Source organism: Rhinopithecus bieti, unplaced genomic scaffold, assembly GCF_001698545.2.
Source record: "Rhinopithecus bieti isolate Rb0 unplaced genomic scaffold, ASM169854v2 scaffold_5025, whole genome shotgun sequence".
Classification (NCBI taxonomy): Eukaryota; Metazoa; Chordata; class Mammalia; order Primates; family Cercopithecidae; genus Rhinopithecus; species Rhinopithecus bieti.
Window position 1 is genome coordinate 510,969 of NW_016804637.1, and position 13,235 is coordinate 524,203.

Here is a 13,235-nt window from a genome sequence, read left to right on the forward strand (position 1 = left end):
GTGTCTGGCCAACTTCATTTTTTAAGAGATGGGGTCTTACTATGTTGCCCAGGCTGGAGTGCAGTGGCATAATCATAGCTCACAGCAGCCTCAAATGCCTGAGCTCAAACCATCCTCCCACCTCCGCCTTGCCATGCTTGGCCAGAGGCCACAGGCTGCTGATGCACCAGGCATGTTTTTTGTTTTGTTTTGTTTGAAACAAGTTTCGCTTTTGTCACCCAGGCTGGAGTGCAATGGCACGATCTCCGCTCACTGCAACTTCCAACTCCTGGGTTCAAGCGATTCTCCTGCCTCAGCCTCCCGAGTCGCTGGGACTACAGGCGCCCGCCACCACACCCGGCTACCTTTTGTATTTTTCGTAGAGACAGAGTTTCACCATGTTGGCCAGGCTGGTCTCGAACTCCTAACCTCAGATGATCCGCCCTCCTCGGCCTCCCAAAGTGCTGGGATGACAGGCGTGAGCCACTGCGCCCGGCCTCACCATGCGTGTTTTAAACACATACCCATCAGTGACAAGATCGGGGAGGTGAGTGGCTTGGAGGCATTTGCAGAGTAGTGGAGGCACTAGGTGAGCAGACATAAAGAAGACAATGGCTGTCACGGCTTTGAAGTCCTGGTCAACCTGCCCCGCTCTGTCTCTGGCATTCATTGACACGGGCTTTCCCTGGCCTGGGATCCCATCCCAACACACACGACAGAAAACAGTGCAAAATAACACAGATGCTGAATTTACACAATGTACAACTCTGAGCTGAGAAAGTGCAAGGAGACCACAGGAATGGAGGTGGGGTGGGGAAGACGGGCACCAGGCTGGCGTCCTGACAGCCACACCTGGGTGCAGGCCACGTGTCCTCATGGCCAAGGTAACCGGGTGTCTCAGGCACTTAATAAATATCAAGGGTGACCAGAGACTCAGGCTCTCCCTCTGGGAAGTAGCATCATTTGGTGAATGAGTTTGGTCTCGGTGCCACCACGGATTCAGCCAGATCAGTTCCGACGCCATGAATCCCTTTCCTGGTTTGAGGAAGGTACAAGCCCAGCTTGAAAGACACTGGGTGGGCCATGATTCGGGGGTGACAGGGCAAAGGCTAACTTGGCTGTTGAGCAAGGCTTGCATTGAAGAGGTAAACACGTTGACTCCTGAGTTTAAGGGTTCGGCTTAGAGATTGGTGGACGAGGCAGGGCTGGGGGGTCCCGTTGGTGACATCTGCTGTCGTGTGTTGAAAGCCACTTGCTTCTCTGGACCTGACATCCCCTGCCCTTTCATCTTCCATGTTTGAGGATTGTGTCACGGTGGAAACTCAAAACTTCGAAATGGAGGTGTCATCCTGGCACCCCTGGGCCTGTTTCTCTTCTCCTTCACAAGGAAAGAAAGAAACCAAAAATCCCAACCCAAGCCACTGCATGGACACTGTCCGAAGCCTGTTCTGCCTCCCAGATGAATAAATATATAAAACAAAGCTCTGGCAGGCAATGCTTTGGTCTTCTCTTTGACTGAAACGAGGCCGGCAAGGTCTCAGGAAGAGTTCTGGGCAGGGACGGGACTCCAGGCAGATGTTCACGCCACGTCATCCTCCAGACTGACCATCTGTCTCTGCCAACAAATGGTAAACAGCGGAAACTATCAGTCCAGCATTCAGGAAACTCGGCCGGAGGCCACTTACTTCTCACCTCCTGGGCTCGGCAGCCTCCCACATCCTGATCCCTAAGCATGTTCCCCCAGGAGCCGCCAGAGGGAGACGGTGAGTACATGATTCAGTCACTTCCCACCGCTCTCAGGGCAAAAGCCAAAGTCCTCCCCGGTGGCCCACAAGGCTCTGCACAACCAGCCTGGTCGCCTCCTGCCTTTTTACCCCTCTCTTTGCTCTAGCTACAACGGCCTCAAACCCAACAGGCACGGTCCAGCCTCAGGGCCTTTGCACAGGCTGTTCCTCTGGCTCAGAGAAGCCTACCTACCCTAAACCCCTTGTCTGAAGATCAAGGTGGGCATGGTGGCTCATGCCTGCAATCCCAGCATGTGGGGAGGCCAAGGCGGGTGGATCACTTGAGGTCAGGAGTTCGAGACCAGTCTGGGCAACATGGCGAAACCTCATCTCTACTAAACATACAAAAATTACCCGGGCATAGTGTTGTAATCCCAGCTACTCAGGAGGCTGAGGCTGAGGGATGAGAATTGCTTGAACCCACCCAGGAGGCAGAAGTTTCAGTGAGCCAAGATCGCAACACTGTACTCCAGCCTGGGTGACAAAGCAAGACCCTGTCTCAAAAAAACAACAACAACAACAAAAAATACGCACAAAAAAACCGCCTCTCCCTTCCTCCCTCCCAGCCCTCTGGAAACCCTTCTTTGAGTTTTGTTTTGTTTTGTTTTTTTAAGAGACAAGGTCTTGCTCTGTCACCCAGGCTGGAGTGCAGTGTTGCAATCACGACTCACTGCAGTCTTGACCTCCTGCTTTAGCCTCCCTAGTAGCTGTAACTATAGGCACTTGTCTGGGCTAAATTTTTTATTTTTTTGCAGAGATGGGGTCTTGCCATGCTGCCCAGGCTGGTCATGAACTCTGAGCTCAGGTGATTCTCCTGCTCAGCCTCCCCAAGTTCTGGGATCACATGTATGAACCACCGTGTCCAGCCTCTGAACTCCTTTTTTTTTGAAATGGAGTTTTGCTCTTGCCACCCGGGCTGCAGTACAGTGGCATGATCTCAGCTCACTGCAACCTCCGCCTCCCAGGTTCAAGCGATTTTTCTATCTCAGCTTCCCAAGTAGCTGAGATTACAGGCGCCTGCTACCACGCCCAGCTAATTTTTTATATTTTTAGTAGAGACGGGGTTTCCTTATGTTGGGCAGGCTGGTCTTGAACTCCTGACCTCAGGTGATCCACCACCTTGGCCTCCCAAAGTGCTGGGATTACAGGCCTGAGCCGCCACACCCGACCTCTGAACTCCTTTTGACTTTCTTTGCTCTGTCACCATCTGATGGAACTCTATTCGCTGATCCAGCGTTCCTCTACATCACCGAGGCTGTTGTCCGCTGACATTCTGAACGAGCGCACAGAAGCATTCACCTAATGCTGTCCTCGATCTGGAGGGCTGGGGAAGCCTCAGCCTGGTCCCTTGAGAATCGTATGCCTCCAGCCGGGAGGGGGCCGCCATGGGCTCTGGCCTTCTAGAGGGGGTCACTCACCGAGGGGTAGCTGTAGCCGTCCTGGTTGCGGCAAATGTGGACCTCATCCTCTGTGGTCTTCTGATAGACAGGGTTGTCAAAGTTGATGCTGTTGATGCTCTTCAGCCGCCAGTTCTTCCAGAGGAGGAAGGCCCCCAAGCAGAGGAAGACAAGGAGCACTGTAGGGAGAGGCACACTCTGTCACACAGCTCCCCTCAAGACAAGAGACCCAGCTCCATGGCTGGAGCAAAAACACGGGCATCATACTATAACCTGGACTCCTGGTCTTTTATGTTTGTTTAGAGATAGTCTTGCAGGCTGGGTGCAGTGGCTCACGCCTGTAATCCCAGCACTTTGGGAGGCCGAGGCGGGCAGATCATGAGGTCAGGAGTTCGAGACCAGCCTGGCCAACATGGTGAAACCCCCGTCTCTACTAAAAATACGAAAATTAGCTGGGCATGGTGGCGGGTACCTGTAGTCCCAGCTATTCGAGAGACTGAGGCAGGAGAATTGCTTGAACCCGGGAGGCGGAGGTTGCAGTGAACTGAGATCACACCACTGCACTCCATTCTGGTGACAGAGCAAGACTCCGTCAACAAAAAAAAAAAGAGAGACAGTGTCTTGCTCTGTGCGCCAGGCTAGAGTGCAGTGGCATCATCATAGCTCACTGCAGCCTCAACCTCCTGGCCTCAAAGGATCCTCCCAACTCAGCTTTCTGAATAGCTGGGACTATAGACATGCACCACCATGTCCGGCTACTTTTTTTTTTTTTTTTTTTGCGTTGACAGTGGGGGCTCACGCCTGTAATCCCAGCACTTTGGAAGGCCAAGTTGGGTGGATCACTTGAGGTCGGGAGGTTGAGACCAGCCTGGCCAATAAGGTGAAACCCCATCTCTACTAAAATTACAAAAACCAGCCAGGTGTGGTGGTGAGTGCCTGTAATCCCAGCTACTCGGAAGGCTGAGGCAGGAGAACTGCTTGAACCCAGGAGGTGGAGGTTGCAGTGAGCCAAGATCATGTCACTGCACTCCAACCTGGGTGACAGGGCAAGACTCCATCTCAAAAAAAAAAACACCAAAAAAACACCAAAAAGAAAAAACAAACAAACAGAAAATAGGCCAATCTATCCATAAGAATTTTATCTATTTATTTTTTTTGAGACGGAGTCTTGCTCTGTCGCCAGGCTGTGGTGCAGTCTCAGTTCATTGCAACCTTGACCTCCCAGGTTCAAGCAATCCTCCTGCCTCAGCCCCTCAAGTAGCTGGGACCACAGGCAAGTGTCACCTGCCCAGCTAATTTTTGTATCTTTTGTAGAAATAGGGTTTCGCCATGTTGCCCAGGTTGGTCTCGAAGCCCTAAGCCCAAGCGATCCACCCACCTCAGCCTCCCAAAGTACTGGGATTACAGGCATGAGCCACGGCGCCAGCCTCGTAAGTATAAGGAATATCTAACCTGAAGCCCACTGGGTGAGCCACACCCCAGAAGTAGCTGACTTCTTCCGTATTTCTGTCCAGGATTAGCCACACACAAGGCTGTGACTTTTTAAGAAATAGGAACCGGGGTACAGTGGCTTGTACCAGCTATTCGGGAGGCCAAGGTGGGAGGATCACTTGAGCCCAGACATTGAGGCTACAGCAAGGCATGATTGCGCCACTGCACTCCAGCCTGGGTGACAGAGCAAGACTCTGCTCTAAAAAAAATTAAATTTCTTTTTTCTTAAAATTTAAGAAAAAAAGAAAAAAGAAATGTGATGTGAGTTAGGATAAGCATGAGCGAGGCAGCGAGAATGAGCCTCTCCACACAGTCCCCTGCAAGAGAACCAATTCCCCAGAAGGCACTCAAGTCTGGGTGAGGCCATTTCCGCAGCACAGGACCCAGCTCCACGTCCTCCATCTGACCCCTTAGCTGTCTGATCTTGTCACTGTCAGCCCGAAGCCGGGAGAGGCTGTCGGGGTGATAAAGGACACTCAGTGGGGCTGTACCCTGCCCCGGAGAAAAGGTGAACAGGCCCAGCCGGCCAGGCACGAGGTCACATTGCAGGAGGCTGTGACCTGGGGGATGCTGGGGGACTGGCCCGCACTTACCAATGGGGAGGATGATGGACAGAGCCCCCACACTCTTGGGTTTCTTCTCATTTCCTCTGCCAGCAGCATTGCCCAGAGCTGCAGGAGAGAAGCAAGAGTGAGGCCCAGGTCTAAAGGGAGACCACCAAGAAATGGAGCAGGCAGAGGACGGCACTGACAGCCAGGAAAGTGCCCAGCACATCTCCCTGGGCACTTGGAGAATTTCCCAAGTCTGCGAGAGGCCACACGGGCTTATTTATGAGTTATCAAAGTTGTGGGACTCAATTCCAGTTTAAGAAGGTTTTTTTGGGGGGGAGGATAGAAATAGGGGTCTGACTATGTTGCCCAGGCTGGTCTTGAACTCCTGGCCTCAAGTGATCCTCCTGTCTCAGCCTTCCAAAGTGTGGGGATTACAGGCATGAGGCACCGAGCCCAGCCTGAGAAGGTTCTTGAGCCTCACATTGATGAGTCTTTAGGGGAGGGCCGCAGAGGCTTTCATTCCAGGCGGTTGACAAGGTCGCAGGTGAAATTTTTGTCAACTTATCTCTGCATTTTATTAAAACGAGCATATTTTGGTCCGGGCGTGGTGGCTCACGCCTGTAATCACAGCACTTTGAGAGGCTGAGGCGGGTGGATCACCTAAGCTCAGGAGTTCAAGACCAGCATGATCAACATAGTGAAACCCTGTCTCTACTAAAAGTACAAAATTAGGTGGGCGTGGTGGCGGGCACCTGTAATTCCAGCTACTCGGGAGGCTGAGGGAGGAGGATCACTTGAACCCGGGAGATGGAGTTGCAGTGAGCCAAGATCTCGTCATTGCACTTCAACCTGGCAACAGAGCGAGACTCCATCTCAAAAAAAAAAAAAAAGCCAGGCCCAGCGGCTCAAACCTGTAATCCGAGCACTTTGGGAGGCTGAGGTGGGCAAGTTGCCTGAGGTCAGGAGTTCAAGACCAGCCTGGCCAACACGGTGAAACCCTGTCTCTACTAAAAATACAAAAATTAGCCAGGCATGGTGGCAGGCACCTGTAATCCCACCTACTCAGGAGGCTGAGGCAGGAGAATCACTTGAACCCAGCAGGCAGAGGTTGCGGTGAGCCGAGATCGTGCCACTGCACTCCAGCCTGGGCAATACAGCAAGACTCCATCTCAAAAAAAAAAAAAAAAAAAAAGAAAAGAAAAACAATGAGTGTATTTTGAAGGGGACAGGGGAGCCACCTTCGGACCCCACAGTACCCAGCATGCTCAGTCCTGAGGTTGAATGGCACGGAGGCTGATTGTCCTGCATCAACTGTCCCAGGAATTATGGGATGGGGATAACCTTGGTACAGAACCATGCAAGTGGACCTGGGCCATTCAACATAAAGGCCCTGGGCAAGTCAACATTTCAAGTCCACTAGAGCTAGGCACGGTGACTCACGCCTGTAATCGCAGCACATTAGGAGACCACGGCAGGAGGATCACCTGAGGCCAGGAATTTGAGACCAGTCTGGGCAACATAGCCAGAACCCCCTCATCTCTACACGAATGAATGAATGAATGAACGAACGAACGAATGAATGAATGAATGAATGGATGAATGAATGAATGAATGGATGAATGAATGAATGAATGAATGAATGGCTTCTTTGCCAAATTTGAGGAGTTCTGGATGGGCCGGTCTGGAATTCTAGCAGTGCCCCACCTCCCCCAAGAAAGAAGGTTTCCTGGCCTCTCCCAGGCAGTTACCATTTTATGCTGCTTGTAACTGAACAAAGGTTTCAGCTACTCTGGGGAAAAAAAAAAAAAGAATGGTCTGAAATTTGCTGATGTGCCATTTTTTTTTTGTTTGCTAGAAGTCCAGGCGCACCATTTCCCAGCAGCTCAAAGCAGGTTGGGCGCCCTCTGGTGGACAAATGAATGACGTCCTGACCCGTACCTGGGTCTCATCACATCCAGGGAGGACAGTGAGGCCAGGTCTTACAGGATGAAGACAGCCAGACCCTCACCCCAGTGCCCAAACTAAAGGAGGAGCCAAAAAGGTTAGGAATCCGATAATTTTTTTTTTTTGGGGGGGGGGGGGCGGGGACGGAGTATCACTCTTGTCCCCCAGGGTTGGAGTGCAATGTTACAATCTCAGCTCACTGCAAACTCCGCCTCCAGGATTCAAGCGATTTTCATGCTTCAGCCTCCTGAGTAGCTGGGATTACAGGCGTGTGCCACCACGCCTGGCTAATTTTTGTGTTTTTAGTAGAGACAGGGTTTCACCATGTTGGCCAGGCTGGTCTCAAACTCCTGACCTCAGATGATCCGCTCGCCTCAGCCTCCCAAAGTGCTGGTATTACACGCGTGAGCCACTGTGCCCTGCCCAGGAATCCAATAATATTCTAATGCATTATTTTTATTTTTAGAGATGGGAGTCTTGCTATGTTGCCCGGGCTGGACTTCAACTCTTGGGCTCAAGCAAGTCTCCTGCCTCAGCCTCTGGGTGTAGCTAGGACTGCAGGCATGCACCTCCACACTGACCTTTCATATGTTATTTTTTAAAATTTAAAATTAATGAAAAAATCCCCCAATGAACAAAATATCAACATTTTCAAGGATAGGCTATGATCTTACACCTGCAGGATTCGGCCTCACTGGACCACTGGCTCCAATAAAACTTTATTTACAAAAGTAAGTGGCCAGACCTTGGCTATACTGTGATGATTTGAAAAAAAAAAAAAAATTTTTTTTTGGAGACAGTTTTGCTCTGTCACCCAGGCTGGAGTCCAGTGGCATGACCTTGGCTCACTACCTCCCAGGTTCAAGCAATTCTCTACCCTCAGCATCCCAAGGAGCTTGGATTACAGGCGCCCACCACTATGCCCAGGTAACTTTTGTGTTTTTTTAGTAGACTGGGGGTTTCACCATGTTGGCCAGGTTGAACTCCTGACCTCAAGTGATCTGCCCGCCTTTTCTTCCCAAAGTGTTGGGAATACAGGCGTGAGCCACCACGCCTGGCCAAAATTTTGTTTAAATTGCATTAATCTCAGCACTTTGGGAGGCCAAGGTGGGCAGATCGCTTGAGCCCGGTTGGAGACCAGCCTGGGCCACAAGGCGAAACCCGTCTCTACAAAAAAATTCAAAAATGAGCTGGGTGTGGTGGCTCATGCCTGTAGTCTCAGCTACCTGGGAGACTGAAGCAGGAAGATCACCTGGTCCCTGGGAGGTTGAGGCTGCAGTGAGCTGTGACAGTGCTCTATCACTCCAGTCTGGGGTACACAGTGAGACCGTGTCCCAAAAAAATAAAAATAAAAAAGTTTTGGCCAGGCATGGTGGCTCACGCCTATAATCCCAGCACTTTGGGAGGCCAAGGCGGGTGGATTACGAGGTCAGGAGTTCAAGACCAGCCTGCCTAACATTGTGAAACTGTCTCTACTAAAAATACAAAAATATTAGCCGGGCATGGTGGTGGCCACCTGTAGTCCCAGCTACTTGGGAGGCTGAGGCAGGAGAATCGCTTGGACCTGGGAGGCGGAGGGTGCAGCGAGCCAAGATGGCGATACTGCTCTCCAGCCCGGGCGACAGTGAGAGGCTCCGTTTCAAAGAAAAAAAGAATTTTTGGCCGGGCGCGGTGGCTCAAGCCTGTAATCCCAGCACTTTGGGAGGCCGAGACGGGCGGATCACAAGGTCAGGAGATCGAGACCATCCTGGCTAACACAGTGAAACCCCGTCTCTACTAAAAATACAAAAAACTAGCCGGGCGAGGTGGCGGGCGCCTGTAGTCCCAGCTACTCGGGAGGCTGAGGCAGGAGAATGGCGTGAACCCGGGAGGCGGAGCTTGCAGTGAGCTGAGATCCGGCCACTGCACTCCAGCCCGGGTGACAGAGCAAGACTCCGTCTCAAAAAAAAAAAAAAAGAAAAAAAGAAAAAAAGAATTTTTAAAAATATATTGCATTACCATGTTGAATAGTTGGGTTTTAAAAGGAAAAAATACTAGTTTATTATTTATTTTGTAGTAGAGATAGGGTCTTGCTGTGTTGCCCAAGCTGGACTTGAACTCCTGGACTCAAGCCATTCTCCCACCTTGGCCACCCAAAGTGCTGGGATTACAGGTGTGAGTAACCAAAAAATAAATTGTAGGCCCGGTGCGGTGGCTCACGCCTATAATCCCAGCACTTGGTGGGGGCCGAGGCGGGCAGATGACTTGAGGTCAGAAGTTTGAGACCAGCCTGACCAACATTGTGAAACCCCATCTCTACTAAAAATGCAAAAATTAGCCAGGCATGGCGGCGATGTCTGTAATCCCAGCTACTCTACTTGGGAGACTGAGGCAGAAGAATCGCTTGAACCTGGGAAGCGGAGGTTACAATGAGCCGAGACCGCGTCACTGCACTACAGCATGGGTGAGAGCGAGACTCTGTCTCAAAAAAAAAACAAAAAAACAAAAAAAGGCCAGGTGTGGTGGCTCACGCCTGTAATCCCAGCAGTTTGGGAGGCTCAGGCAGGTGGATCACCTGAGGTTGGGAGCTCACGACCAGCCTGACCAACATAGAGAAACCCCGTCTGTACTAAAAACACAAAATTTGCCAGGCATGGTGGCGCATACCTGTAATCCCAGCTACTCGGGAGGCTGAGACAGGAGAATCGCTTGAACCCAGGAGCCAGAGGTTGTGGTGAGCCAAGATCATGCCACTGCACTCCAGCTTGGGCAACAAAAGCAAAACTCCATCTGAAAAAAAAAAATTGTAAAATTCTGTTAAAATATACTGGATTCCTTAGCCTTTTGGAGCCTCTGTGAAAAGCTGCGTACTGAGGAATCCCTCCCTCTCCTTGCCTGAGTCCTGGCATTTTTGGGCAGATGCCTGAAGGTGAGGCAACGAATGTGCCTTGATAAAATTTCAGGACCCAGACTGTGTGTGGCTGACTTTGGGAACCAGGAGCTTAAAGCACCCGGCCCCTCATATGATTTGGCCCATTTAATCCTTGCAAAGAGGGCAAGAACTGGTATTAGGCCCACTTTACAGATAGGGAAACTGAGGGCCCAGAGACACGTGGCCCAAGTGAGAGAAGGTCAGCAAGGAAGTGAGGACGCCACCTGGACTCCATCTCGTGACCAAAATGTTGGTGGCCACTGAAGGGGCCCATCTCCTGGGGAAGAGGGGCCCAGGGAAGGCCCAGCCTTTACCTTGGTGAGACATCGTCACTGTCTCTGCGGTGGTGAGACCAGGGGTGGCCTCAGGCAGCCGGGAGGTGTTGGGAACAGGCCGGGTAGTTGTGTGCTGTGTCGCTATGGCTTTGGAGCTGACCAAGAGCCTGATGGTGGAGGTCTCCTGGGTGGCCACTGCAGCCTCAGCCTCTGAAAGAATAAATAAACGTCTTCTGAGTGCCACTTGCCTGCAAGCCTGTCTCATAAGTGTGCGCCTAATGAGAAGTCTCACATGACCTTGGGAGGCCAAGGCAGGAGGATCTCTTGAGTCCAGGAGTTTAAGACCAGCCTGGTCAACATGGCAAAATCCCATCTCTACATACAACAACAACAAAAAAATTAGCCAGGTGTGGTGGTGCACGCCTGTACTCCCAGCTACTCAGGAGGTTGAGGTGGGAGGATCGCTTGAGCCCAGGAGGTAGAGGCCGCAGCGAGCTATGATCCCATCACTGCACTCCAGCCTGGACGTCAGAGTGAGATCCTGTATCAAAAAAAAGAAACCAAAAAATAAAAAAATAAAATAAAGGCCGGGCGCAGTGGCTCAAGCTTGTAATCCCAGCACTTCGGGAGACCGAGACGGGCGGATCACCTGAGGTCAGGAGTTCGAGACCAGCCTGACCAACATGGAGAAACCCCGTCTCTACTAAAAATAGGAAATTAGCCAGGCGTCATGGCACATGCCTGTAGTCCCAGCTACTCGGGAGGCTGAGGCAGGAGAATCGCTTGAACCCAGGAGGCGGCGGTTGCAGTGAGCTGAGATCATGCCATTGCACTCCAGCCTCGGTAATAAGAGAGAAACTCCGCCTCAAAAAAAGTGCTCACGCCCCTAATCCCAGCAATATGGGAGCCCGAGGCGGGCAGATCACGAGGTCAGGAGATCGAGACCATCCTGGCTAGCATAGTGAAACCTCATCTCTACTAAAAAATACAAAAAATTAGCCAGGCATTGTGGAACGTGCCTGTAGTACCAGCTACTGAGGAGGCTGAGGCAGGAGAATCACTTGAACCCAGGAGGCAGAGGTTGCCATGAGCCAAGATCCTGCCACTGCACTCCAGTCTGGGCGACAGAGCAAGACTCCATCTCAAAGAAAAAAAAATAATGGAAAAAAGAGTATTCAAAATAAACACCATGAATATCTACTTTGTGATCATATTGTTTCTTTTTCTTTTTTCTTTTTTCAGATAGGGTTTCACTTTGTCCCCCAGGCTGGAGTGAAGTGGTGTGATTATAGCTCTCTGTAGCCTCGACCACCTGGGCTCAAGCAATTCTTACACCTCAGCCTCCCAAGTAGCTGGGACCACAGGTGTGAGCCACCACATCTGGGTCATATTGTTATTTGTTGTTGTTCAAAAGGAGATTCAATTCGCTTGAGGGAGGTGTTGGCCTCAATTGAGACTTTCTCAGAGGATGAGAAAAGTCAACAAAGGGGGCCCGGCACGGTGGCTCACGCCTGTCATCCTAGCACTTCGAGAGGCAGAGGTGAGTGGATCACCTGAGGTCAGGAGTTCGACACCAGTCTGGCCACCATGGAGAAACCCTGTCTGTACTAAAAATACAAAAATTAGCCAAGCGTGGTGGTGCATGCCTGTAATCCCAGCTACTTGGGAGGCTGAGGCACAAGAATTGCTTGAACCCAGTAAGAGAGGCAGCAGTAAGCCAAGATGGCACCACTGCACTCCAGCCTGGGCAACAGAGCAAATCTCAAAAAAGAGAAATAAAAGTCAACAAAGGGGACCATTTCCTCCCTCAGGGCCCTTGTCAGAAATCATATCACCTCTTCAGGGGTCTGGGAAAGAGGAAACCAGGCATCAAAGGGGAACTGGGTAAATGTCCAGCCCAGTGCTGACGTGTCCATCCAAGAAAAGAAAAGTATGGTTATCCCGACTCACGAGTCCTCACAATGACTTAGAGGTACCCATTTCACAGAGAAGCAGAGAGAGGCTCAGGAGGGGGCAGTTGGAGGACACAGGACACAGAAACAAGGCGTGTGCCGCACCTGTGAGGCAGCTCCTCATGTCCTTGGCCAGCAGCATGCCGTCCGGGCAGGCGCAGGTAAACTTGGGCGACTGGGGGTTGATCTGTGGGGCAGGGAGGCACAGATACTGGCAGCCGCCATTGCTCAGCGTGGTCCTCTCACACCAGTTCACTCCTGGGGCAGAAGAAGCAGAGTCAGGGCAGGAACGAGATCATCAGATGGACTAGAAGATTCCAGAAATTTCCAGAACATTCCAGAGTTTCCACAAGGAGGTTTCAAGGTGGGTGGTGGGGCTAACCCACGCTTACCTCTTGGCTGGGTGAGGTTGTGGAAGAGGACCATATCCTCTGGGGACAGTAGGTTTTCGGCCAACAAATTGACATCGGAACCTGTGAGGCGGTTGGCACTGAAAATGGCTTCGTTGATGATATCTGTCCAAAATACTTTGTCCTAAACAGGCAGCAAGGAAGATGACAAATCCCATTAAACACTGGGATGAGACACAGGCCACCCTCTCACCACAACTAGTTTTTTTGTTTGTTTGTTTGTTTTTTGAGACAGAGTTTCACTCTTGTTGCCCAGGCTGGAGTACAGTGACCCAATCTCGGCTCACTGCAATCTCCACCTCCCGGGTTCAAACGATTCTCCTGCTTCAGCCTCCTGAATAGCTGGGATTACAAGTGTGTGCCACCACGCCTGGCTATTTTTTGTATTTTTAGTGGAGATGGGGTTTCACCATGTTGGCCTGGCTGGTCTCGAACTCCTGACCTCATGATCTGCCTCTCTCAACCTCCCAAAGTGCTGGGATTACAGGTGTGAGCCACCATGCTTGGCCCACAACTAGTTTTTTTTTTTTTTTTTTTTTTT

At 51.2% G+C, this 13,235-nt stretch overlaps 1 protein-coding gene across 1 annotated transcript in view; it reads right to left on the reverse strand.

Moving 5' to 3' along the window:
• Positions 1 to 358: 358 nt before the first annotated feature.
• LDLR (low density lipoprotein receptor) overlaps positions 359 to 13,235 on the reverse strand; it is a 43,336-nt gene continuing 30,459 nt past the window's right edge. The window contains exons 12-17 of the mRNA XM_017869485.1: positions 12,677 to 12,818; positions 12,390 to 12,542; positions 10,372 to 10,542; positions 5,245 to 5,322; positions 3,182 to 3,339; positions 359 to 1,594 (exon numbers count right to left, since the gene is read on the reverse strand). Coding sequence (XP_017724974.1) covers positions 1,559 to 1,594; positions 3,182 to 3,339; positions 5,245 to 5,322; positions 10,372 to 10,542; positions 12,390 to 12,542; positions 12,677 to 12,818 — 738 coding nt within the window. The 3' untranslated portion in view covers positions 359 to 1,558. The remainder of the gene's footprint in view (positions 1,595 to 3,181; positions 3,340 to 5,244; positions 5,323 to 10,371; positions 10,543 to 12,389; positions 12,543 to 12,676; positions 12,819 to 13,235) is intronic.